A 20,478-nucleotide genomic window follows, 5' to 3' on the forward strand; every position below is an offset into this window, starting at 1 on the left:
AGTTTGGCTAGTTTTGATGACGCCTAGCAAATATATACAAACAATACAAACTTTTAGAACCTGTCCATGGGTTCATCCACAAATGAATACTGGTTATTACTTAATACTGGTTATAACTTACAGAGGTTTAGATGTTTTTTTTTCTTCTCGGCAGCAACATCTATTGTGTAGAAGAGTGCAGTGAGATGAAAGTATTAAAGGTTATGGCGCTATGTTGATGTCACAGTTCACATCCACAACAACCAATATGTCAAGAATACCAGCGCCTTTAGAGTATCAAACACCCCATAAGCTTATTGCACCCACAGTTGCAACAACTATATAGTTGTATTAACTACATTCCATTGCAGTCTATTAAAATGATTAACAACCTTACCAAATGTCACAGCATTTATCTAGGTATACTTCTAGTCAGCTTCATCTGTGAAGAAGGCAACTTCTGAGAAGAGGCCTATCTTGACTTATTGTTCATTGGTGAGTCATTGTTATGAGCTGTGTAGTAAAGATGAGTCTCTTAACTGATTTAAATTTTTAAATGTTACTCACCAAACTGAGTTGGGTTTTCGAGTCAGACTCAGTATTGTCAAGAATGTACAAATTCTCGCCTGCCAGTGAATGAAGATGTAGATTTAAAGTAAATGCTACCGTGAAGGAGCAGCTGACTGTGTACGTGTAATTTCAAGTTAGGAGATGAAACTTTGTGGTGTTCTACTTCATATTAGCATCACAGGTGTGCACAGTTTGTGCTGAGTGAGTTCTTTGTTCTGTAATTCGGTGATTAATGTTCCATTTCAAATGTAATGTGATTCCCTTCTTAAGTTAATGTAGGCGTGCATTTCTGTAAGTGATTATGAGTCAGTATGTTACATGTAAATGGCCTGTGTAGTTCCCCTGGTGTATTAAAGTCTGTGTCACCCTTACCATGTGTCCTATGTGAATTAGACTAGAGCCTTCTCTATCTTCATTGCCAGTTGTCCTCTGTCTAATAAACAGTGTTTGAGCTGAAGAGAAGCCTTGACACTTATCATTACACTGGTGTCAAAATGTTAATGTATAGCCTACTTGTGTCTAATGCTCAATTTTGGAAGGTGTTCTTGTTCCCCTAGGATAAGGTCAGCATGTATCTTCTGCTAGCAACTGAAAGTCAAGTATGTGAATCAGTGACCCTTAAGTTGTCTGCCTTCTGCGTCTGTTTTCTCCACCTTTGCTTCATTGTTGACAGACTGCATAGGATGCAAGGCTGAATCAGAGTGGGTTGGCCTAGTCATATGTTTTCGGTTAGCTGCTGCTCCCATTTGGTGTATTAAGAATCCTATTTCGAGGAGGGAGTAGCGCAAAGGTAGATGTAATAGGTCGGTCTGCCATACACCCAAAATGGTGCTCGTGTTCAACTGTTTCAGCCAATGTCAGTCGCAGCTTAACCTTTTAACTCCTCCCCCGTTGCTGTTTTGGGAGGCGTTGCCAATTCTCCAGCTGATCTTGCGCAGTTGAAATACGACCCAAGCCCATTCACAATGCACATGAGACTGTATCAAAAGATGTTTAATGGTATACATTTTTGTAGTCGTTTGATGTTGAAACTTTTCACAACATAATGTTATAAAGTCTCCAGCTTTATCATTCTTATCGCACTAACTGTTACTGATAACTGTTATAGCTGTAATAACTGTAGTCTGAGTGTACATGATTTGTCCCTACTTTGTCTTATGCAATGTAAACATGACATTGCTATCTACGACAATTAGCACTATCCCTTGGCAAAACGATGTACCTCCAGCCAGCTGTTTCCCGCCTTGACAGACATCCGATCAGCTGCATACACATTCACGTAGCCGTATGCAGAGGGGAGGGGGAGAGCAGGGGAGGGATAACAAGAGAGCGCCACACACAACGAGCGAGGGAACCCCATCAGCTGGAAGTCGAGTAATATTACAACTCCAATCACTTACTCGAATTCTATTGCCAGGGCAGGATATTTTGCAAATAATTTTAACGCAGTAAGACCCTTACAAGTCTTAAAAACGTTCGTGGACCTCATCCATCAATATCTGGACGCATCAGGATTTATACTGTTGATTAGGACGAGGTGTCGGGGATTCAAAACTGGAGAGGAAAGCATGGAGTATTTCATGGTACCAGCTCAGAAGGTGCCCTCCTTGCAACATTTTAGAAAGACTGAGAAAGATGTGATCGGAGGACTGTGCAGGTGTGTATATCATAGTCAATTCATGTCCTGCACTTTTACTCTCTTTAACATATTTTATAATTTGTAACATGTTTCGCCTTAGCACCTGTGAAGTGATGTTAGCAATGGCAACATGCTTGCCTTGGAAAGGATATTATTATGTACACGAGGTGAACTCATTGAGCAGGCCATTTTCGACCAAAATATTTGTATCTGTAACAATAACTGAACAATCCCTTGTGAAATGGCAACACCATAACCGGCAACTCTCACTTCTCCAATTTATCTTGGCGAAATCGATAGCTACGTTGTGTGTAACAAACATTAACCACGTGGTTTCATGTACACCACGCTTCTCTCCGTAGCGTGCCTGTTCTCTTTAAACGACTTTTAGAAGAAACCGTGTGTCTCATATCAGTTCACTGCAGCCAACTAAGATTGTCTGTTGAATAGGATGAGGGTATTTCTCCCATTTTATATGAGCTTCTTTTCCGAGTCTCATGGTCCTGCCTTCTGAACTGCGAGAGCAGGTAGTGGTTGGAGGCAGTGCGGCCATGCTTGTGGCTCGTGCTAACTATTAAGCGTTGAAGGGTCATTTTGTATAGCATGTTGCTAATGTGAAGAACGTAAACGTGCCCGTAAATCTTCTGGACTTATTCATTACAAATCTCGTTCTTTAATTGGGTCATAGGTGCATGTTCATGTCGAATGAGCGTACGATTGTCCTCTGCACTCCCAGACATGTTACCTCATGGAAAGACGTGAGGAAGCTGAATAGAATTGTTGTAATGGCGGATGGTTGGAATTGCTGTTTTGGAAAGCGGATAAGCAGAACAGATTTACGAATTAGGCGTTTTTCTCTTTAATGTAGGATCAATTATGGATAAAAGTACGGATGTATTTGAGACAATATGGGGATAAATAAATGATTCGTGTATGAGGGGGTGTGTATGTAGTTCAGGCCCGTCAATGCGTCTGCACTCTTTCGTAGGGGGCGGAGGAAACCAGTTGATGTGTGAGGCTGCTGGGAAATGTCGTTTACCTCGCCGAATAGTCCCATCAGTTGTGAATCTTAAATATGTTGCATTGTAAAACGATAGCAGCCATGCCCAACTGGTGTATTTGAAGGGCTAGTCTATTAAGTATGGGGTTTCTCTATTCAGTAATGTAATGTGCATAAGCAAAATTAATATATAAGGACGTGTATTGTTACAAAGATTTTCACGTCTCAGATCATTTCATTTTGAGGAAGCCTGGCTTCCACTAGGAGCCGCCATTGCTGAATACCCCTTCCTATCCAAACAAGTAGGTATGTTCCAAGTTTGACAGGCGTTCAGGTGTATTATCCCACTCGGAGGGCGGAACTTTCCCACTTCCCAGTTGCTCATATATGTAGCAGAAGGACCCATTCTAAGCTAACAAAACCACAACAATTCATAATTACATACACAAATGAAAGAATATAGTATTCAGATGTATTCTATTTCCCTAAAGCCTACACGCTGTACATAGAAAATGAATAGGAGATGTTTTAAGTCTCTACTGGCGCAGTTGCAATGTGTTTTTTGCCCATTGGCACAGCTTTTTTTTGCTCGCCAGGTTGAGTAGTGTTGTTTGCCCAGCAGCACAGCTTAGCTACATGCCAGACTTACTGGTCTTACTTGGGTATAAAGTTAAACCCAAGATGGAGTCAACAGTTGGATTTTCCTCTTATCTTGCTGATACTCAACACAATCACAAAAATCAATGGCAGTATTCAGATCAGATGAGGTTTTCAGCACCCCTGTGGGTTAATTAAAGCGTATATTTCAGCTGATGTTTTGTTTGTGTCCGTTCAAGTCATGTTACAAGGGTAGGCTGAATGTCAACAGCTAACTAGTTAGTGCTTCAGCATTCTGCAAAGCTAATGTTAGCTATTTTTAAGACAGCAGGGGTTGGACAAATTATAGTTTCTAACGTTACGGTGTAAATTATAGATAGCTTTATATTGTGATTGAATGTGGCAAATGAACCAGCGACGCGAATTGGCTCCAGCAGTATATCAGCTGGTAATGTTATTTAGCATTATAGGATAACCTATGTACAAGCCAACAGCTAGCTAAGTAATGAGGCACAAGAGAGCCCTAGGACACTTTATTAGTGGAGGTCTTTTCAGTTCATTTTCATCTGTAGAGGTGAAATGTCTTTGCTTTGTTAGACTTTTCATGTCCGTAGTTTTTCCACTTTCTAACCTTTTAAAAATTACAATTGGTAGAACCATTCAGTAAGTCAATGACACACTAGGCCCTAATACATGTGCCAATGTGATCAGAACAGTTTATCGTATCGTATTCGCGTGTAGGTGTGAACATTTTCAAGGGAAACGGCTCTTGTCGTTACGTGTTTACATGTGCAAAATGTAAAGCGTTTACATTGCCTCGGGCATGCGCAAAGACCACGGAGATGTGCTCCCACCTGGTTTGTTTACTAACAACATCAACGTGGATCCGCATCCGCACAGGCAGTGTAGTGGCTTAAAGTTCCCTTCTTTCTATCAGCATATAGTTCTTAATATTTTCTTTGAATAACCACTCTCAGATGGAAAGAAAACGAGTCTACGCGTGGATGTGTTTCAACAACGGTAGAAAACTGTGTTTGCTCCGTCTTTTACTGAACTCATAATTATATGACAGTGGTAGGCTATTAGTTACAGTTGAGACACCCGAAATAACTTGCATGCGCAGCAATCCTGAGACGTGATTTTTAGTTTGCACATGAATACTAACGTCTTCTTTGATCCCAGGAAATTTGAGCACACAACCCATCTCCCTTACGGAGATATTGGCGAAAGTTGTTTTACCTACTTCATTGCAAACGTCTAGTTTTGCAAACGTGTCTAGTTTTTGTGCAGTAGTGAATAGAGTCTCAGTCTACTACACCATACAAAGCATATCATGTTTGTAGAAAATGATTAAGGTGCAACAAATGGCAATAAGCATATTTAAATTAAATGATTCACATTGCAAGTAAAATGGTGCGGCTGGAGCAGATACAGGGAGAGACAACAGTGACGCAGTTTGGATGTAGCGACAAACGTTTATGTGCTGTAACAAACACTAGTGTTAACCAGTAGGCCTATGTGAGTAACGTGGGTTTTATTAAAACATAGCATGTGTAATGTGTAGCTATTTCATTCCGTTTGTTAACCTTTCCGGCTGTCTGTATGTATTTACTAGACAGCAGTAGACGTAAAGGAAAGGGAATTAACCCCGGCAGCGGAGCATTTTGCAGAGCATTTTACTCCCCCGCATTCTCTCTACAAACTTCCATATAGACGTGGGATCAGCAGAGGAAAATCTTTGTTTCGTTAGGCTATTTGTTATATTTGAAAACAGCCAGTCATTGTAGCCTACCACTCGTGGAATAAGGAATTTCAAAGAGATGATGGAGTGATTTGACTCAGAAGTGACATTGGGCATTGGCAGCGCGATATGTTCAGAACACCTTAAACTTCTAGCTCAGTAACATCAACAGCTAAGAAAGAAGGTAAGAAAAATAGTCGGAAAACTTTGATTTGCAAGGGAAGCAGGCAAGTGTTGGGGTTGTTACAGTATATAGCCTACAATCTGGTGAAATTTCGGAATTAATAGGCTCGAGTGGCGTTTCCTAAATATGCTTTCTTTCATTTTGCAAAAAACAGTAGGCTATATTACCATATTAAAATGGTGTACTAAATTGCGTTTTATTACTGATAAAAAATTGTAGGCCTACTTGCCTATTGGATCAGTCTCCTTTCAAGAACAGGCAAGAACTTTCTAGCCTCGAACTTTCTAGCCTCCTGTCACCGTCTCCCCCATGACACATCGGCCTGATTTGACACGCCCTTTTCTGAGCCGAACGATTGTGGTAAACCACCTCTCTCGAAAGGCTCAGACGATCGGCGGAAAAACGAACAGTTCACATCTAGACCCCTTATACATGAGGCAATTGTAACACGTTCGCGAGTTTCTATCGGTGCAGACGCTATGTAACAGCTTTACATTGACGCATGTATAAGGGGCTACTGAACATGTTTTGTAGGGCTACGTGTTGTTCACTTGCAATCTTACACAAGCTGGTTTGTTAAAATTGGCAAATCTCTAATGAACCAACACATCAATAAAGTGAAAGTAAAAAGGTTTTTGGATCTATTTTATTTTTTATGGATGGAAGAAGCTGTAACCCCTCTAAACACACACGGCTCAACATAAACTAAAAAAAAAGCAGTTGCATGAGATTTTGGACGTCAAATCCAAATAGATGGTTGCCATCATTATTGGCCTTTATTCTGAGTTTTAAGTGTGTGGGTGTATTTCAAAAGTGATTAAATTAATTATTTTATTATCAATTATTATGGTTTAGTTAGCCCCATTTGTCCTCTTGAACTGATTGCTAGTTATCTAGCTGATTGACAGCCTCCTCAGCATGCATCAGTTTTGACTAGTTGTGATCCAAACCTAAAGGCACTAGTCTGCTACTTGTTTTTTTTTTTGCTCTGCTTTTGTCTGGTTTGGTGCTTCATATGCGTCTTCACCCGAAGAAGTGTCACCAGTTTATCATATGCCACTTTGAGTGGGGATGACTCCTCTCCAGCGGCAGTGGGCAACAGCAGTAGCCAGGCTCCAGCAGCAGCGACAGGGTATGGGAGTTAATCGATCTCCAGCAGCTGCGACATGTCCAGAACCAGGACCCCATCGTCTCCCAGGTCAGGCGAGGTCAGAGGCCGGTGGCTGGGTAAAAGAAAGACTTTGGATACTCCGCTACATACCCAGAGTAATGGACTCTGTGGTACTCAGTGGAAGGCTTTAATCTCACTTTGGCAATCCAGCAGCTGTCGTCAGCATGTTTGGGACCTGCATCTGCCCCTGGTCCTATTGGAGTACCAAACGGCAGTCCAGGTATCAACAAAGTGCACTCCTGTGGCGCTCATGTTCGGAAGTGAGCTCCGAACACAGGTGGATTTAGTGTTCAGTGCTCCAGAGCTGGAGGTGAGGGTTGAGTCCGGGCTGGATTACTTTTGCAACCTGCATGAACGGCTGCGGTAGGTGCAGGAGCTGGCCAACAAAGCACTGATTTAGGCTGGGGCTCACCAGAAGTGGGCATACAACACCCACTGCTAAGTAGCAGACTTTGTGTCCGAAGACCAGTTATGGGTTTCCACCCTTGAGTTCAAGAGGGTTTACTAAATGGAAAAGCCAATGGATCGACCATGTACTGTTGGAGAAACTCTGTTCTGTCCAATCAGGTGCACCACAGCACAGAGTGGTGTTTCTCCACCAAGACCGGCTTGCACCCTACCGGCCCTCAGCTCGTCCAGCCTCCTCATTTGTGTGTTTGTGATGTAGTGAACCCACAGTGCTGTGCGAATGTAGAGAGAATGGTAATATTTAATTGAGTTTGATTTTGGAATGTACTTGTGTAGTCTTGTGTTAATGTTGGTGTGCATTTCCGTTACCATTTTTATGTCTGATGCGTGTAGAGGCCTTTGTCTTTGATCCTGTGGAGTTAGCGTACATTTATCCATCACTACCCTCTGTGTTGTGTAGAGATTAGACATCACTGGTGTGTTTCCCATTCAGTATAAGTGTTTTCTGTGTGCATCACAATAAACGGCAGAGAAGCCAAAGAAACCTGTATCTTCCTGCTTGACCTTACAATACAAATCGTAGTTTTCACATGGTAGTTTCACTGTGCATTTGTTGACAAGCTGAACCCTCAGTTACTATTCAAAGCTTGGACTTGCATTCCAGAGAAAGTTTTTAGACTGGTAGGATGCTGAACTAGCTTTTACATAGGGAGTTTAGGGGATGCAAATGGCAAAAAACAGTTAAATTCCTCCTGATACAAAGTGATGCAAACCAACACTAACAGGAATTATTTCCATTATCAATGTCCATGATCTAGCAAGTTTGCTAACATTTCTTCAGCCGCCTTGACATTATTGCGTAGTTTCAGCTCCGATTTTCCCAAGCCACCTCCAGTCAGACATTGCACATGACATACTAGAATAATGGAAAAAGAAAAACAATGGCGACCAGCATGGAGTGTCTAATATTATCGGCGTTTAAATACCTGATACTGATTCATCCGTCATGCTTACGGACCCTGAAAATTGCAATGTTTTGGTTCTACTTGATTGGTGATTGATTGGTTATTAAATGTTTTTAAATTAGCAGGTAATTTGTAGCTATTGTTTATATCTTAACCATAGCAACGCTATGTGGAGCTCTGACACTCAAGTTTCTTCACACCACACCTGGTGTCAGTCGGTGTCATTTGCATGCGGCCTGCGATTCCACATACTGTCAAGTGACGTCACGGTCATTTCAGAGCTGAAACTGCTAAACTAAACTAAATGTTTTTTTTTTTTCAGTCAGTTAAAAACACTTTTTTTTTGTATGTGTGTTTAAAATACATGAAATCGTAACTGTCACCCTTTTTATTTTCGAAAAAAGATTCTCATACTGCTGTAGTGCTATTCAGGCTGTTCCAATATACATCGAACACTATGTGATGTATTACTCTGTAACAACACTCTCAGGAACACGATTCGATTTATCTTCAGTTTTTCATGCCTAGAACCATGTTGGACAAAGCATGCACGTTTCCACAATTATGGTGTCTATACAAATTCTGCATCTTGCAATTCAGTTGGCCTCAGAAAACCATTATGCATTGTACGTCTGCTGTTGTTACTATTCAGTTTTTTTCAAGAGGAAGTGCCATCTGAGATTCTCTGTTTCTCTGATATTAATGACAGAAATATAGAAAGTGTGTCTTGGTGTCGTGTGTAATGCTGTGACTCTATGTGGCTGCAGTTTAGCAAACATCCCCTTGACGCCAGAGACGGCAAGGGATCAGGAGCGGCGCATCCGGCGTGAAATTGCCAACAGTAATGAGCGCAGGCGTATGCAGAGTATCAATTCCGGCTTCCAATCACTCAAAACACTCATCCCTCACAGTGATGGAGAAAAACTAAGCAAGGTGAGCGAAGAGTACATTTGCACATGGAAAAAATATGCACAAACCTATTTTGCTGTTTAAAATGCCAAGCCCTCTCTTAAACAGGTGCTGCCAGTTCACTGTGGTACTGTAATGTAGGTTATTCAATGATTGATATTACATTGACGATATACATTGTGATCATTGTCCTCAAAAGATCTCAAAAGTGTTTAAACAATGCATTTAATAAGTGTGACTGAAAACTCTGGATTGCACTGACTTAAAACTGCCAAGGTTGCATGGGCACAGGTTGAGAGGGTGCAGAGTATTTTTAACAGGGCAGTCTGTTTGGACTGTAGAAACTGCAGTTATAATGAACAATGTTAAACAACACTGCAGTGAATACATATTCTGTTTCATGCAGTGATTTTAGACCTCCCCCTTTACTTCTTGCTTCGCTTCACTCTCCCAGGCAGCCATTCTACAGCAGACAACAGATTATATCTTCTCTTTGGAGCAAGAAAAGACACGACTCCTTCAGCAGAACAACCAGCTTAAGCGGTTCATACAGGTGTGTGGTTCTGTCAGCCTCATCATCCGTTCCAACAGGTTATCCTTCAACTGTTATGCGGATGATACTCATCTGTACTTTCCTCCCAGATGACTCAAATATTTGAATTTCATTTAGAATTTCTGAATGGATATTTCAGTTTAGATGAGAGACCGTCACCTTCAGGTCAATCTTTTACTGAAGCAATGGGGCAAAAAGTGAAAAGATAATTTTAGTTAATTATAAAACTGTGGCAGGACAAATTACACTATGGCGCGTTGCCATAGTCTAGGTAATTATTGGGAAACGTTGGGTTCACCAAGACCAGACTGTATCTCACAATATGCTACACAACTCCTTGTCCAGGCCCTTATTTCTAAACAACGACCATGTGGTTCATAGACTGCTAAATAATTCAAAAATAAGTAGATGGCAGTAAGGGGGCTACTATAGATTTAGCAGCAGTCATTCGAGAGATTCCAGCTCCAGGCACCATTTGATAGTTCAATTGCCTCAGTCCATGAATGTAGCCAATTTACTAAGATGTAAGCTAGTAGGATTCACAATGTTTACATTTAACTGTGATAGTCGCTCATAGTTGTTAAAAGAGCGAGGGTTTACTGACAACATATTTGGAACTTTTGAGTTGCTTCATTCTCCGCCATACTGTAAAAAAAACGTGTTCCATTGACATCAACTGCAGTGGCCCTATTCCTTCCCCACTGTGCACTGATCTTTTCAAACTTTTAAAAACTGGCATACTTGTGAGCTGACCGGTGAATAAAAACATTCCTTCCTTGCTGCACTAATATTTTCACTCGTGTTCCACACCGTTGATATTTTTGTTATGTGGAGGGTACAAGTGAGAAATATAGCTGATAAATGATTGGATTTTTGCGTCACACTTGTGGCATCCAGCATAATCAAGGGATGTGATTCTGAGTCATGAAGGGGGCACACTCTGGGTTAGTTTATGCAACCTAACTTTGCTTATTCATTATGTGAATTATAATTGTTTGACATAAGCATTTAACCAGCCAAACATATCAAAGCTTTTATCAAAGTTGTTTTGTATTGCTATCGAGGAAGTATCGCAATATGTATCGTTATTGTTTAAAATCATCCATGCCTACTTGCACTCCATTTTGTTGTTAATTTCCAGGAGTTCACTGGCTCCTCCCCTAAAAGGAGACGTGCAGAGGAGAAAGATGAAGGGATTGGCTCTCCCGATGCATTGGAGGAGGAGAAGATGGAGGACCTACGCAAGGAGATGATCGAACTTCGACAGCAGTTGGACAAGGAGAGATCAGTCCGTATGATGCTAGAAGAACAGGTATGTGTATGTATGTGGGTGCATGTGTGAAGTTTTTCCCACATTTACTTGGGTTAAGGTTCTCCGGCATTGTGCTGAAATTTGGAGTTAGAATATAGCTGTATACGAATATGTATACAGACATAAGGAACACTTAATTTAGTTTTAATCAAGTAGACATACTTTATTAATAAATACATTTTGTTTGCACTCTGTCACTTTGAAAAAGCACTGCACTGAATAGACTTTTCGTTACGTGTCATCGTCACAATCTTTTCGACTAATTTGGCAATCGTTTCACAACAGTAGGCCTATTGTATACGCTGTTTAGAGACCAACGGAGGTATGATCGTTTGACAGATGGGCATATTGAATAGGCTATTCTTTATGGCTTTGAGAGTTTGCTTGGATTTGGATACAATTATCAAACTATGAATTCCGACCATGTGTGTGTAGATGATGCATTTCTCAGCAATTTGGACCATAATGGATTACTTAACCCACCTTGACCCTAATTAGACCAAGAAGATTCACATAGGAAACGTTACGATTTGGGGTTCTCTTTCTGAAACGGGTCGCGATATGCGCCACAGCCGTCATCCATCTTGCTTGTAGCCTAGTGCTCGCTAGGCTATGTTTTTAGTATCTGATACCAGCAAAGTATCTAATATGTTCCATTTATGTTTTTGTTTGTGCGCGTATCGAATCACGTTCAGTAGTCTTCAACACTTTAAGTGGTGCACAAGATTTAATGTATTTTAGAGAAGAATGGCAACTTAATTTGCAACAGTTGTGGTAATACACATGATGATTATTTTATTTTATCCATTTCATTTTCGTAAACCACCCCCTTTCCTCCATTCTTTTTCGTAACCACTGAAACCATTTCTGCCATTTCTGGTTTCTTGCTTTAAGCTCTACATTGAGCTGAACTTTTCCGATGTACGTATGTCTACAGTTTTCTCATATCCTCACACTTGTGTGAAATGACAGCATATGTGTACACTGCATTTGTTCGGTAGGCCGAATAAAATGTCAATACATTTGAATATGTGTGTACAATTTTTTTTTTTTCATGCCTTTTTGAAGGCATTTCAGTCATGCTGAACACTAAGTGCTTGACTTATCATTTCTGTGTGTGTAGATCCGCTCTCTAGATGCTCACCTGTACCCTGAGAAACTTAAGGCAATTGCCCAGCAGGTGCAGGAACAGCACGCACAGACTCAGACACTCCTACGACTGCAGCAGCAACAACAACAAGAACCGATAGAGAGAGAAAGCCCCAGGGTTTGCAGTCCTCAGGTACAAGTTTGAGAAAAAAGTCGTTGTCAAACTAAAAATGTGCCTGTTTGAGACAGAACCAAAGGTCTAATGTGTGCATCAATTAATTGAGAGGGGTTCCATTAATGAACCAATGTTGGACATGGGAAATCCTGGGGAAAAATGTTTTCATTTTTTTCTGGGTTTGATCATGGTCTAAAAATGGGCAGGAAGGACTGAGGTGAGTGAACTAAAATTAATTAGCACCATTTTGAGCCATCCCTCCTCCTTTGTTATATTAACCCATATAAGCTCAAAGACTATATTTAGTGTGATAAGGAAAAGCGCCACAGAAGATTCTGTGGTTTAAATTGATAGAAAACACTTTGTATGAGCATCCAGCAGCAGAGAGACTCGTTTTTAAATTGCATGTCTTCATACTTGAGCATATACTTTTGATCTTCAACAACTTCTGAGTTCCTTGATGCCCATTATTTGAAGATTGTTGAGATGTTTTCTTATCGCTCTATATTTAGTGCAAGCACAAAGGCGACGAGAAACGGGGAAAAAATCCCTGTTAACAGGAAGAAACCTTGAACAGAACCTCAGCTCATAAGGAGGGGGCGGGGGGGGGGGGGATGGGGCTTCTGCTTGGAGCCGGCCAGGAAGAGGGAGAGAAAGAAAAATCAGGGGGGGCGAGGGGAGTATCAGAAACATGGCAGATGAAAATCTGCATGTGGCAAATGTACACCATTCATACTACTACTTAAAGATGGTGTTTATGCATGATGCATACAAAACAGTGGATAAAATGGGGAGAACAGCCAAATATTGGAGAACAGCTTATTGGGTATACAATGTGCTCTTTAAGGTTAAGTCGTTTTCCACTTTAATGCTCTATGTCGATGGTGGCAATTATTTACATTGTAGGTTAATAAGCTAGCACAGAGTATGTAGATGCGCCATGAGCCTGGTAGAATTAATGCATGACAGTGTGGTGGGGATGGATGTAGGCAGAGGGTGTCTGCAAGTCGATCAGGTGGAGAGACTAAAGCAGTATCCCCAACGGAGACAGTCTAGACTAGGAGGAAAAGAGACAAAGTGAGTAGGCAGAGCATGATTGCCTGAAATGCGTATATGTACTTAATGGTTATGGTGACGAGGACAAAATGTTTTCATAGCCATCGGCATTTGTGGGCACTTATCACGCTATAAGAGAGAGAAAGTTACAAATCAGTTGTCTGAAGGTTTGTTGCTAATTCTGCCTTAGTATAAACTAGGTTGCAGTGGAAAACGGACTGATCTAACCTTACAAGTCATGTTACTTTCAAAATAATAATGACCACCTCTCATTTGCTAATAAATCTGCACGGAGTCTGGTGTTGAACTTTTACCATTTGGGGGAGTAACGTTCGTGTCCTGTAAATTAAACCCATCCACAATAACTGAGGTAGCAAAATCGAGTGAAACAACCTAAATATTGTTGCATCCTCGACTGAAGATAGTGTAGTTGGTGTGTTGGCTCTGCAAAAATGGATCCCACTGTGGTAAACTTGCTTGTTGCAGTATATTGAATGAAGTCACATCAAGACATATTTAGAATGTCAAAATGTTTGTTCATACAAGTCTTTTGTTGTCTGTGTTTATTGGAAAAGTAAAAAACAATGACATGAAATTCTGAAATTATACATCTGTCTTTTATGATGTAGATGATACATTTTCAATTTTTTTCCCTTGCAATGAAGTAACAACAATACTTGACATTCCCTGGTCTTTTATTAAATATTTCTATGTAAGCAATGATACTCATAGAATTGCATTATTTTAATTTGTAATGCAAAATGAATTTCTACATTAAACTGTTGCAATATAAGAGTTGCAGGATTGGATTAAGTCCTAATGGATTGGGTTAAGTCCTAATCTTCATTACCTAGCTGTAGAATATGTGAGTGAGATACCCGCTGCCGCTGTGTTCCAATAAGTTGGATTTCAGTAAAGCTCTTAACTCATCATTTCCTATTATGGTATTGGATGAACAATGATGAGTTTACATCTTATTTGTCTCTATGCTGCATTGAGTTTACCTTTTATAGAGATGAACAATTCATTAAGGTAGACTTCTTGTAATTTTCAGGTGTTGGCTCCATCCACCCCTCCTGCACCAACCAATCATCCTACAGTTATAGTCCCTGCTCCAGTTTTGACTACTTCTTCTCACCATGCCACCGTGGTAACCATGGGACCTGCTTCTGTTATAAACACAGCATCTACGTCACGGCAGAATCTCGACACCATTGTGCAGGTGAGACGAGTCTTCATTGTTAACTATTATGTCATACTGACTCTGTTGCTAATGCCCATTAGCTATGTGAGTCTTCCAGTTGCATATGAGTCAGTTCAACCTAATTCTGTGTATTTTGTGTTCGTTTCCTGAGATATCAGTTTAATTAGCTGATTTGATGGTAAAACTGAAGAGTGGTGGTGGGTTTTGCAGTACATGGAGTCACTTTAGGGTGAATATTAAATATAAATGACAAATTAATGTTAATATCAATACCATTATTTATACGTAAGCATATATGACCCAGCACGGCAAAACTTGGCATTAGTCAAACTTGTAGTTTTGAGATACAGACTATTGAGGTCTTCAATAAATTCATAAAAATGCACTAGTGTAGTTAATGTTGATAATCTTGCATAAATGTGTTGTTTAGGCTTGTAAAATAATAACAAATATTTTAGTACCGTTGTAGGCTAGAAACTGCGCATGTGAATTAGAATTATTGAATATAAAAGTGTATAGCCGCCTAATGTAATGGCACTTCTTCTTTTTTTACGAAAATATACTTAAGAGTGAAAAGTATTCTACTTTACAACTACTCCTGGAATGACACTTTGTCACGTTTGTTTTCTTATGCTCAAAGACGTGAAATTAAGTAAATCTCTGGTGTTCACGTATAACGACAAGGATTTGTTTTAGGGATACAGCACAGTGCTTGTAATTAAACAAAAAATTATACTGGAGTTTGGTGAAGAAAACCGAAGAAAATGCAGTCATATACCGTTAGATTTGCCGAGGTCAAAGAAAAGCAGGAGCAAATGAAAATGAAAAGAAGAGGGCAGTAAAGAAAGAGGCAGACAAGGAGAAAATGGGGTTGAAATAAAGAAACAAGGGTATTTTGTTGTATAATAATAGTACAACCTCCAAATTGTACAGTCGCAGAGCTCTGCACCAATTCTTCTGCATCCTTTAGGAGGCAAATGTTTAGACTGGGTTCAAGGCCAGGTTGGAGGAATGCTCTCTCCGTTCAATACAGATGTTTTTTGGCATTATATTTGGCAATGTAGAGTTGTAAAAGCTTTTCTCATAGTTTCATGGGGATTTCTCCAGAACCAAGAAGGGTCTGTGTGGCCTGTGGGGATAACAGATGGTGTTATCACTTTTTATGGTGGTAGATACCATGAAAATTAATTTGAGGTTGTTAAAGACATTTTGCCTACAAAAACTTTCCATACAAATGGTAAACCATGCATACTGTTGATGCTTTAATGATAAATCAACGCCACTGATTTTGACATACAAGTGGCAACAGTCTTTGCCTGTGTTTTAAAAAGATTTGGTTGTAAGTTGAACGTGTAACTGTTACTTTGTGAAGTGCTTTATGATTGCCACATTTTTGGTTTGTCAACTTGGGCAAGATAATGAGTGTAAACTTGCAGACCCCACAGTTTGAAAACATTGTGGGTCTTTGGCTTTGGTTTGCCAACTGAGGAATGAAGTAAATGTAGGATGATATTTTATGATACTTTTACGTCATCATTAAACCGTTGACAAGACAATAGTAAGCACAGTAAGTGTGAGTCCAGAAAATATATCATTATGTCCATGCTCTCTTCCAGGCCATCCAGCACATTGAGGGCACACAAGAACGGACCATAACCGAGGCAGAACAGAGGAGAGCGGTGATTGTAACGCCTGTGCGCCCCCTCTGTGATCCAGAAGATTCTGAGACAACATCTGACACTGAGGACCTGGAGGACAGCTTATTGCCTTGATCCACTCAATCGAAATAATGGGTGATGACTTCACATGCCACCCATCGATAGACAAATACACTTGGACACATACAGCTGGGTACGACAAAGTGAACACATGACTGCAAAGATCTACTGCTGTGCTCCTCGCATGTTGGGTGAAGACTAACATACATATAAATACCCATGCTAAGTTTCCCATGCTAGGATACGTGAGTTCCATAGCTTTCTGAGTTTCTAGAGGTATATATCTCCTCTACAACAGGAGGCTAAATGGACTTAAATGCTACAGTACACTGAAAATTCAGCCCCAGCACTCCCGGAACCTGCTGACACTCAAAATAGTTTGAGGTGCGCAGAGTTTACTCACCCACAGCCCACGGGCAGATATCTCTCATATTTTCTTCTCCTCTCAGCCCTGCTTTGCTTTCTCTCTCTTATCAGTAAGAGGCTCTGTACAGCATGACACTGTGAGCTCATTACATTTAAAAAAAACATTTGCTTCCAAAAGCAGGGGAAATGTTTTTTCAGTTATTTCCATTATACTGGACCGGTTCATATGTACGTATTGTTTTTGAATAAGCCATCAGTGTTTAAGAGCATGCCTGGCCTCTAGAGGCCTTCTGTCGATCAAACAGCAGCAGGAATGTGCACTTATTCTTTATTTCTGACGCATACTATTTTGTTCACACTATTCTGTGAATGAATGCTGCACTGGGCTGGGTTCCTAGTGTACACTCTTAAGGGTCTGGCACCACCTGGTATCCTCAGAAAAGATGACACAAGTTTAGTATTTGATTGAATCTGACCCTTAAGGCTGATTTATGGTTGGTTGTAGGCTCTACGCCGTTGGGCACATTTATATATGTGCAATGGTGTGTCTGCGTAATTCTAGCTTGGGAAAAATAAACAAAAATGGAAGACCAAACTTCCGAGACGACCGTGTTTGCATAGAACTGTAATTTGTTTGGCTTTTTTGTCGCTTGGATTTTTTTCAAAGTTACTAAGAAATAGACACCGTACAATCTGATAACCCCGTTTTTGTTACCAAGAAATCTTGAGGTGATTTGTGAGGCATCTGCTAGCCAACTGTGTAACATGAGCATGTTGGCTTACGTTAGAAAGCTAACCAACCAAACAACAGACAGCTTGCTAGCCCGGTTAAACAGCGGTCAGCAAATCATAGCAGTGGTTGACCTGTCAATCTCTGTTAGCAAAGGCTTTTTCAACACCCCTGAATGTCAGGCAAGCGGACCAATCACAGTGGTTGTGGTCTGTGTCACTGCAACATTTAATTACATCTCTCGGGTGGTGCACCTCAGGCTATGGTGTAGGCCACAGCGTAGGGTGCAAGGCTACGCCGTACCTATGGTGTAGATTCAACGCAGAAGCATAAATCTGCCCTTTTCTGTTGTATGTATCCCGTTCATTATCATTATGTTAAATTGAATAAGCTAACAAGCAGGAGATTCTGCCTGTAAGGCCTTTTGTATTATAGCATGTGTATGTTCCCTGCCTTTTGAGAAGGCACTCACTCATGCATACACAGGTGCAGAGGCACATGCTACCATGGTTCTATAAAAGTTGAGGTTGGCACTACTTATACATTCACATTTCTGTATGTGAACTTTTCTTGTAGGGCATTGGTGGCCCTTTCATTTATATATTTTAGTTTTTTTCTCTTGGGCTCTTGATTTTTATTTGTATGTGTGCATTCTGTCTGAAGGAGGGCTAACAGTGCCCCCCGTAGTATTGTTTACACATGTGCTTAAGAGGGTAGAGCAGCATTACACCAGCGCACTTTGCTCTATGCACTCTATGTTCTGCTCTCTTGTCTGAATGTTTCTCAATGTTCATGTTCCTCGAGTCCATGCTTTTGCACATGCCTCCCTCTTGAGCTCAATGTGTATTATGAGGTGAGTGCTAATCTTTGCCCTGAGAGGTTGGCAGTGGTGACCTGACTGAAATCATGCCCCACTGCAGCATAACCAGCTCCTGGTGGGAAGACACAGACGCTATCAGCCATGTATAACTATTATACACCCCTAAGAGGTGTGTGTGTGTGACAGTCAGTGTAAAATATAATACGCAAAGGTGCTGAGGTGTTCAGAGGCCCTGGCCTTGACACAGCCCTGGGGTTATTGTCGGGGGTTATTCGCAAAAGAAAAGGGAGACAGACCTTTATTGATGAACTCTTGGTTTCATTTTTCATTTCAATAGGGCACTTAATCAATCCATGTGATTAATCACAGTGACTTTCAAATTATTCCTCTCATCAAATTGAGGACTCTTTAGAGTACAAGTTCCTTATGGAATGTCCCATTCAGATTATCGGATGCATTTGCAGACTTCAAAGACAGACACTCAGGACTGGACTAATTTCAGTTCATCTTTAGAAAAGGTGGGTCAGGGACATCCCTTCCCGTCGCCAACATTCCAGACAACTTTATTGGAATTTTACATTTTTGTGTATGTATTGAGTTTGACTTCAGACTGATGTCCATATGTCTAGCTACAAGCAAATGAAGGAATTGGTCCTCTCATGGTCATGTTCTCATGGATGGATCTCCATGGTCCTTGAGCCTTCTGATGTAAGCAGTGGCCTTTAGACCCAAAGGGAGCCTCCAAAGGAGTTGTCCCGTAGGCCCTGCCAGTTTGCAGTGTTGAAGTACCAGAACCTTCAGGCTTCAATCTTTTTTGTATGACAGACATCAAAGTTGTTATTATGGATTATTATGATTACAATGAATTGTGCAACCAAGTTTGAATTCCAGAGCTGTGATTGCTAGCATCTCTGAAGCTTTCAATTGGTAAACATCTCATCTCACTCTTTAGACTATTAGACAGTTTCCTGTGATGTAGTATATTTCTGGCCTCTGTCATGAACCCAGAGGATGTATCAACTGAGTAGATGTCTGCGTTGGGATTGAAATGAGTAATAATGATCAAGCACTTACTGAATCCTACAGAGTAGAGTCTTGCCTTTTTAGAGATATACCTTCAAAGAAACTCTTTTACTCTGAACAGAGACCACTGACCTGTGGGACCCTCCCCTCTGTCTTACATATATCACACCTGTATGTCTCTGTGAGAAGTGCTAGGCTTCTCATCTCTTGTCATCTCTCAATCACCTACTCCCACTCATCTTTTCTGTTGTTACCTTAGCTGTTTTTCCATTTGTTGGACAATATCTTTCATTGAGGTCAAAGTATGTTTTACTTTTTGAATTGGTTTGTTCTCTTTTAACTGGGGAAAGAGGCTTGTGCCTTTGTAAAGACTTAATAATAAAGTTTGTACTTTGTTTTTTTACAGATTCTTGTTGTTCATTGTATGTACAATTGCTGTTCTACAAATTAATTTGATCTTTTTGGGAGATCCAAAAAGGTTTCAGTGTGAAATGTGTAGGTTTCCATCTATGTGAAAGTGTTACACCTCCCACCAAACACGCACAGGATTTACGGTCAACAAAATCCCATTTTCTGTTAAACAAATTACATGGTTTATTCAAAGAAATCACTAACTTAAATGCAGGCTAGTGTTAGCTTTAAATGTAAACAACAAGATATTTAGCTTTTTAACATTAGCTACTCGGACGTTTTTTGTGTGTGTGTGCCTGGTATGCATCTATCGCGATTGTGTTTGAATATTCTAATTGTTAAAATACTGGAATATTACCAGACGATCAACAGATGCAAGAGCATCATACTGCGTTTTTCTTTTGCTGTTCCCTGGTCCCAACTCTGGCTGCCTTTCCACCATCCACCACAATCATTCTTATTATTCTTTCGGTATAAATACTGTAGCCTATACTTGTGTAAAGGTGTAGTGGTAGTCCTTAAAGTACAAAGCGCCCCTTACAACACTTGGTCCCCTACACACAGCACGTGCCCTGCGTGTGTGGAAGGTTACTTTTGAAATGTATTTCACTACAGATTACAGAACACATGTCCTCAAATGTAATTATGAGCTTTGACAATCACATATTGTTCTTACGTGTTATTATTCTTATTACGTGATTGTGCTACACCCCCAGTTTTCACAATATCGACGCCATTCTAGATTTCACAGGTTGTCCCTATCGTCTTGTACTTGGCTTATATGAGGGCGACCTTTTAATATCTTCTCTAGTTGTATGGCACCTATACACAGCAGCAGCGGATAGTTGCATTAGTGTT

At 40.5% G+C, this 20,478-nt stretch overlaps 1 protein-coding gene across 2 annotated transcripts; it reads left to right on the top strand.

Annotated features, from left to right (window-relative positions):
* The first annotated feature begins 1,913 nt into the window (after positions 1 to 1,913).
* On the top strand, positions 1,914 to 19,500 carry tfap4 (transcription factor AP-4 (activating enhancer binding protein 4)). 2 transcript variants are annotated; one of them, XM_080856961.1, is made up of 7 exons: positions 1,914 to 2,206; positions 9,022 to 9,187; positions 9,618 to 9,716; positions 10,858 to 11,028; positions 12,152 to 12,310; positions 14,403 to 14,570; positions 16,169 to 19,500. In XM_080856961.1, the coding sequence occupies exons 1-7, from the start codon at positions 2,118 to 2,120 to the stop codon at positions 16,322 to 16,324; spliced, it is 1,008 nt and encodes a 335-aa protein (XP_080713087.1). In that variant the 5' UTR covers positions 1,914 to 2,117; the 3' UTR covers positions 16,325 to 19,500. The 2 variants fall into 2 exon arrangements, with proteins under 2 accessions (XP_080713087.1, XP_080713086.1); XM_080856960.1 differs by lacking the exon at positions 12,152 to 12,310 and having other exon boundaries at positions 1,985 to 2,206.
* Positions 19,501 to 20,478: the final 978 nt, after the last annotated feature.

Source organism: Sprattus sprattus (assembly GCF_963457725.1).
Source record: "Sprattus sprattus genome assembly, chromosome: 18".
Taxonomy (NCBI): Eukaryota; Metazoa; Chordata; class Actinopteri; order Clupeiformes; family Clupeidae; genus Sprattus; species Sprattus sprattus.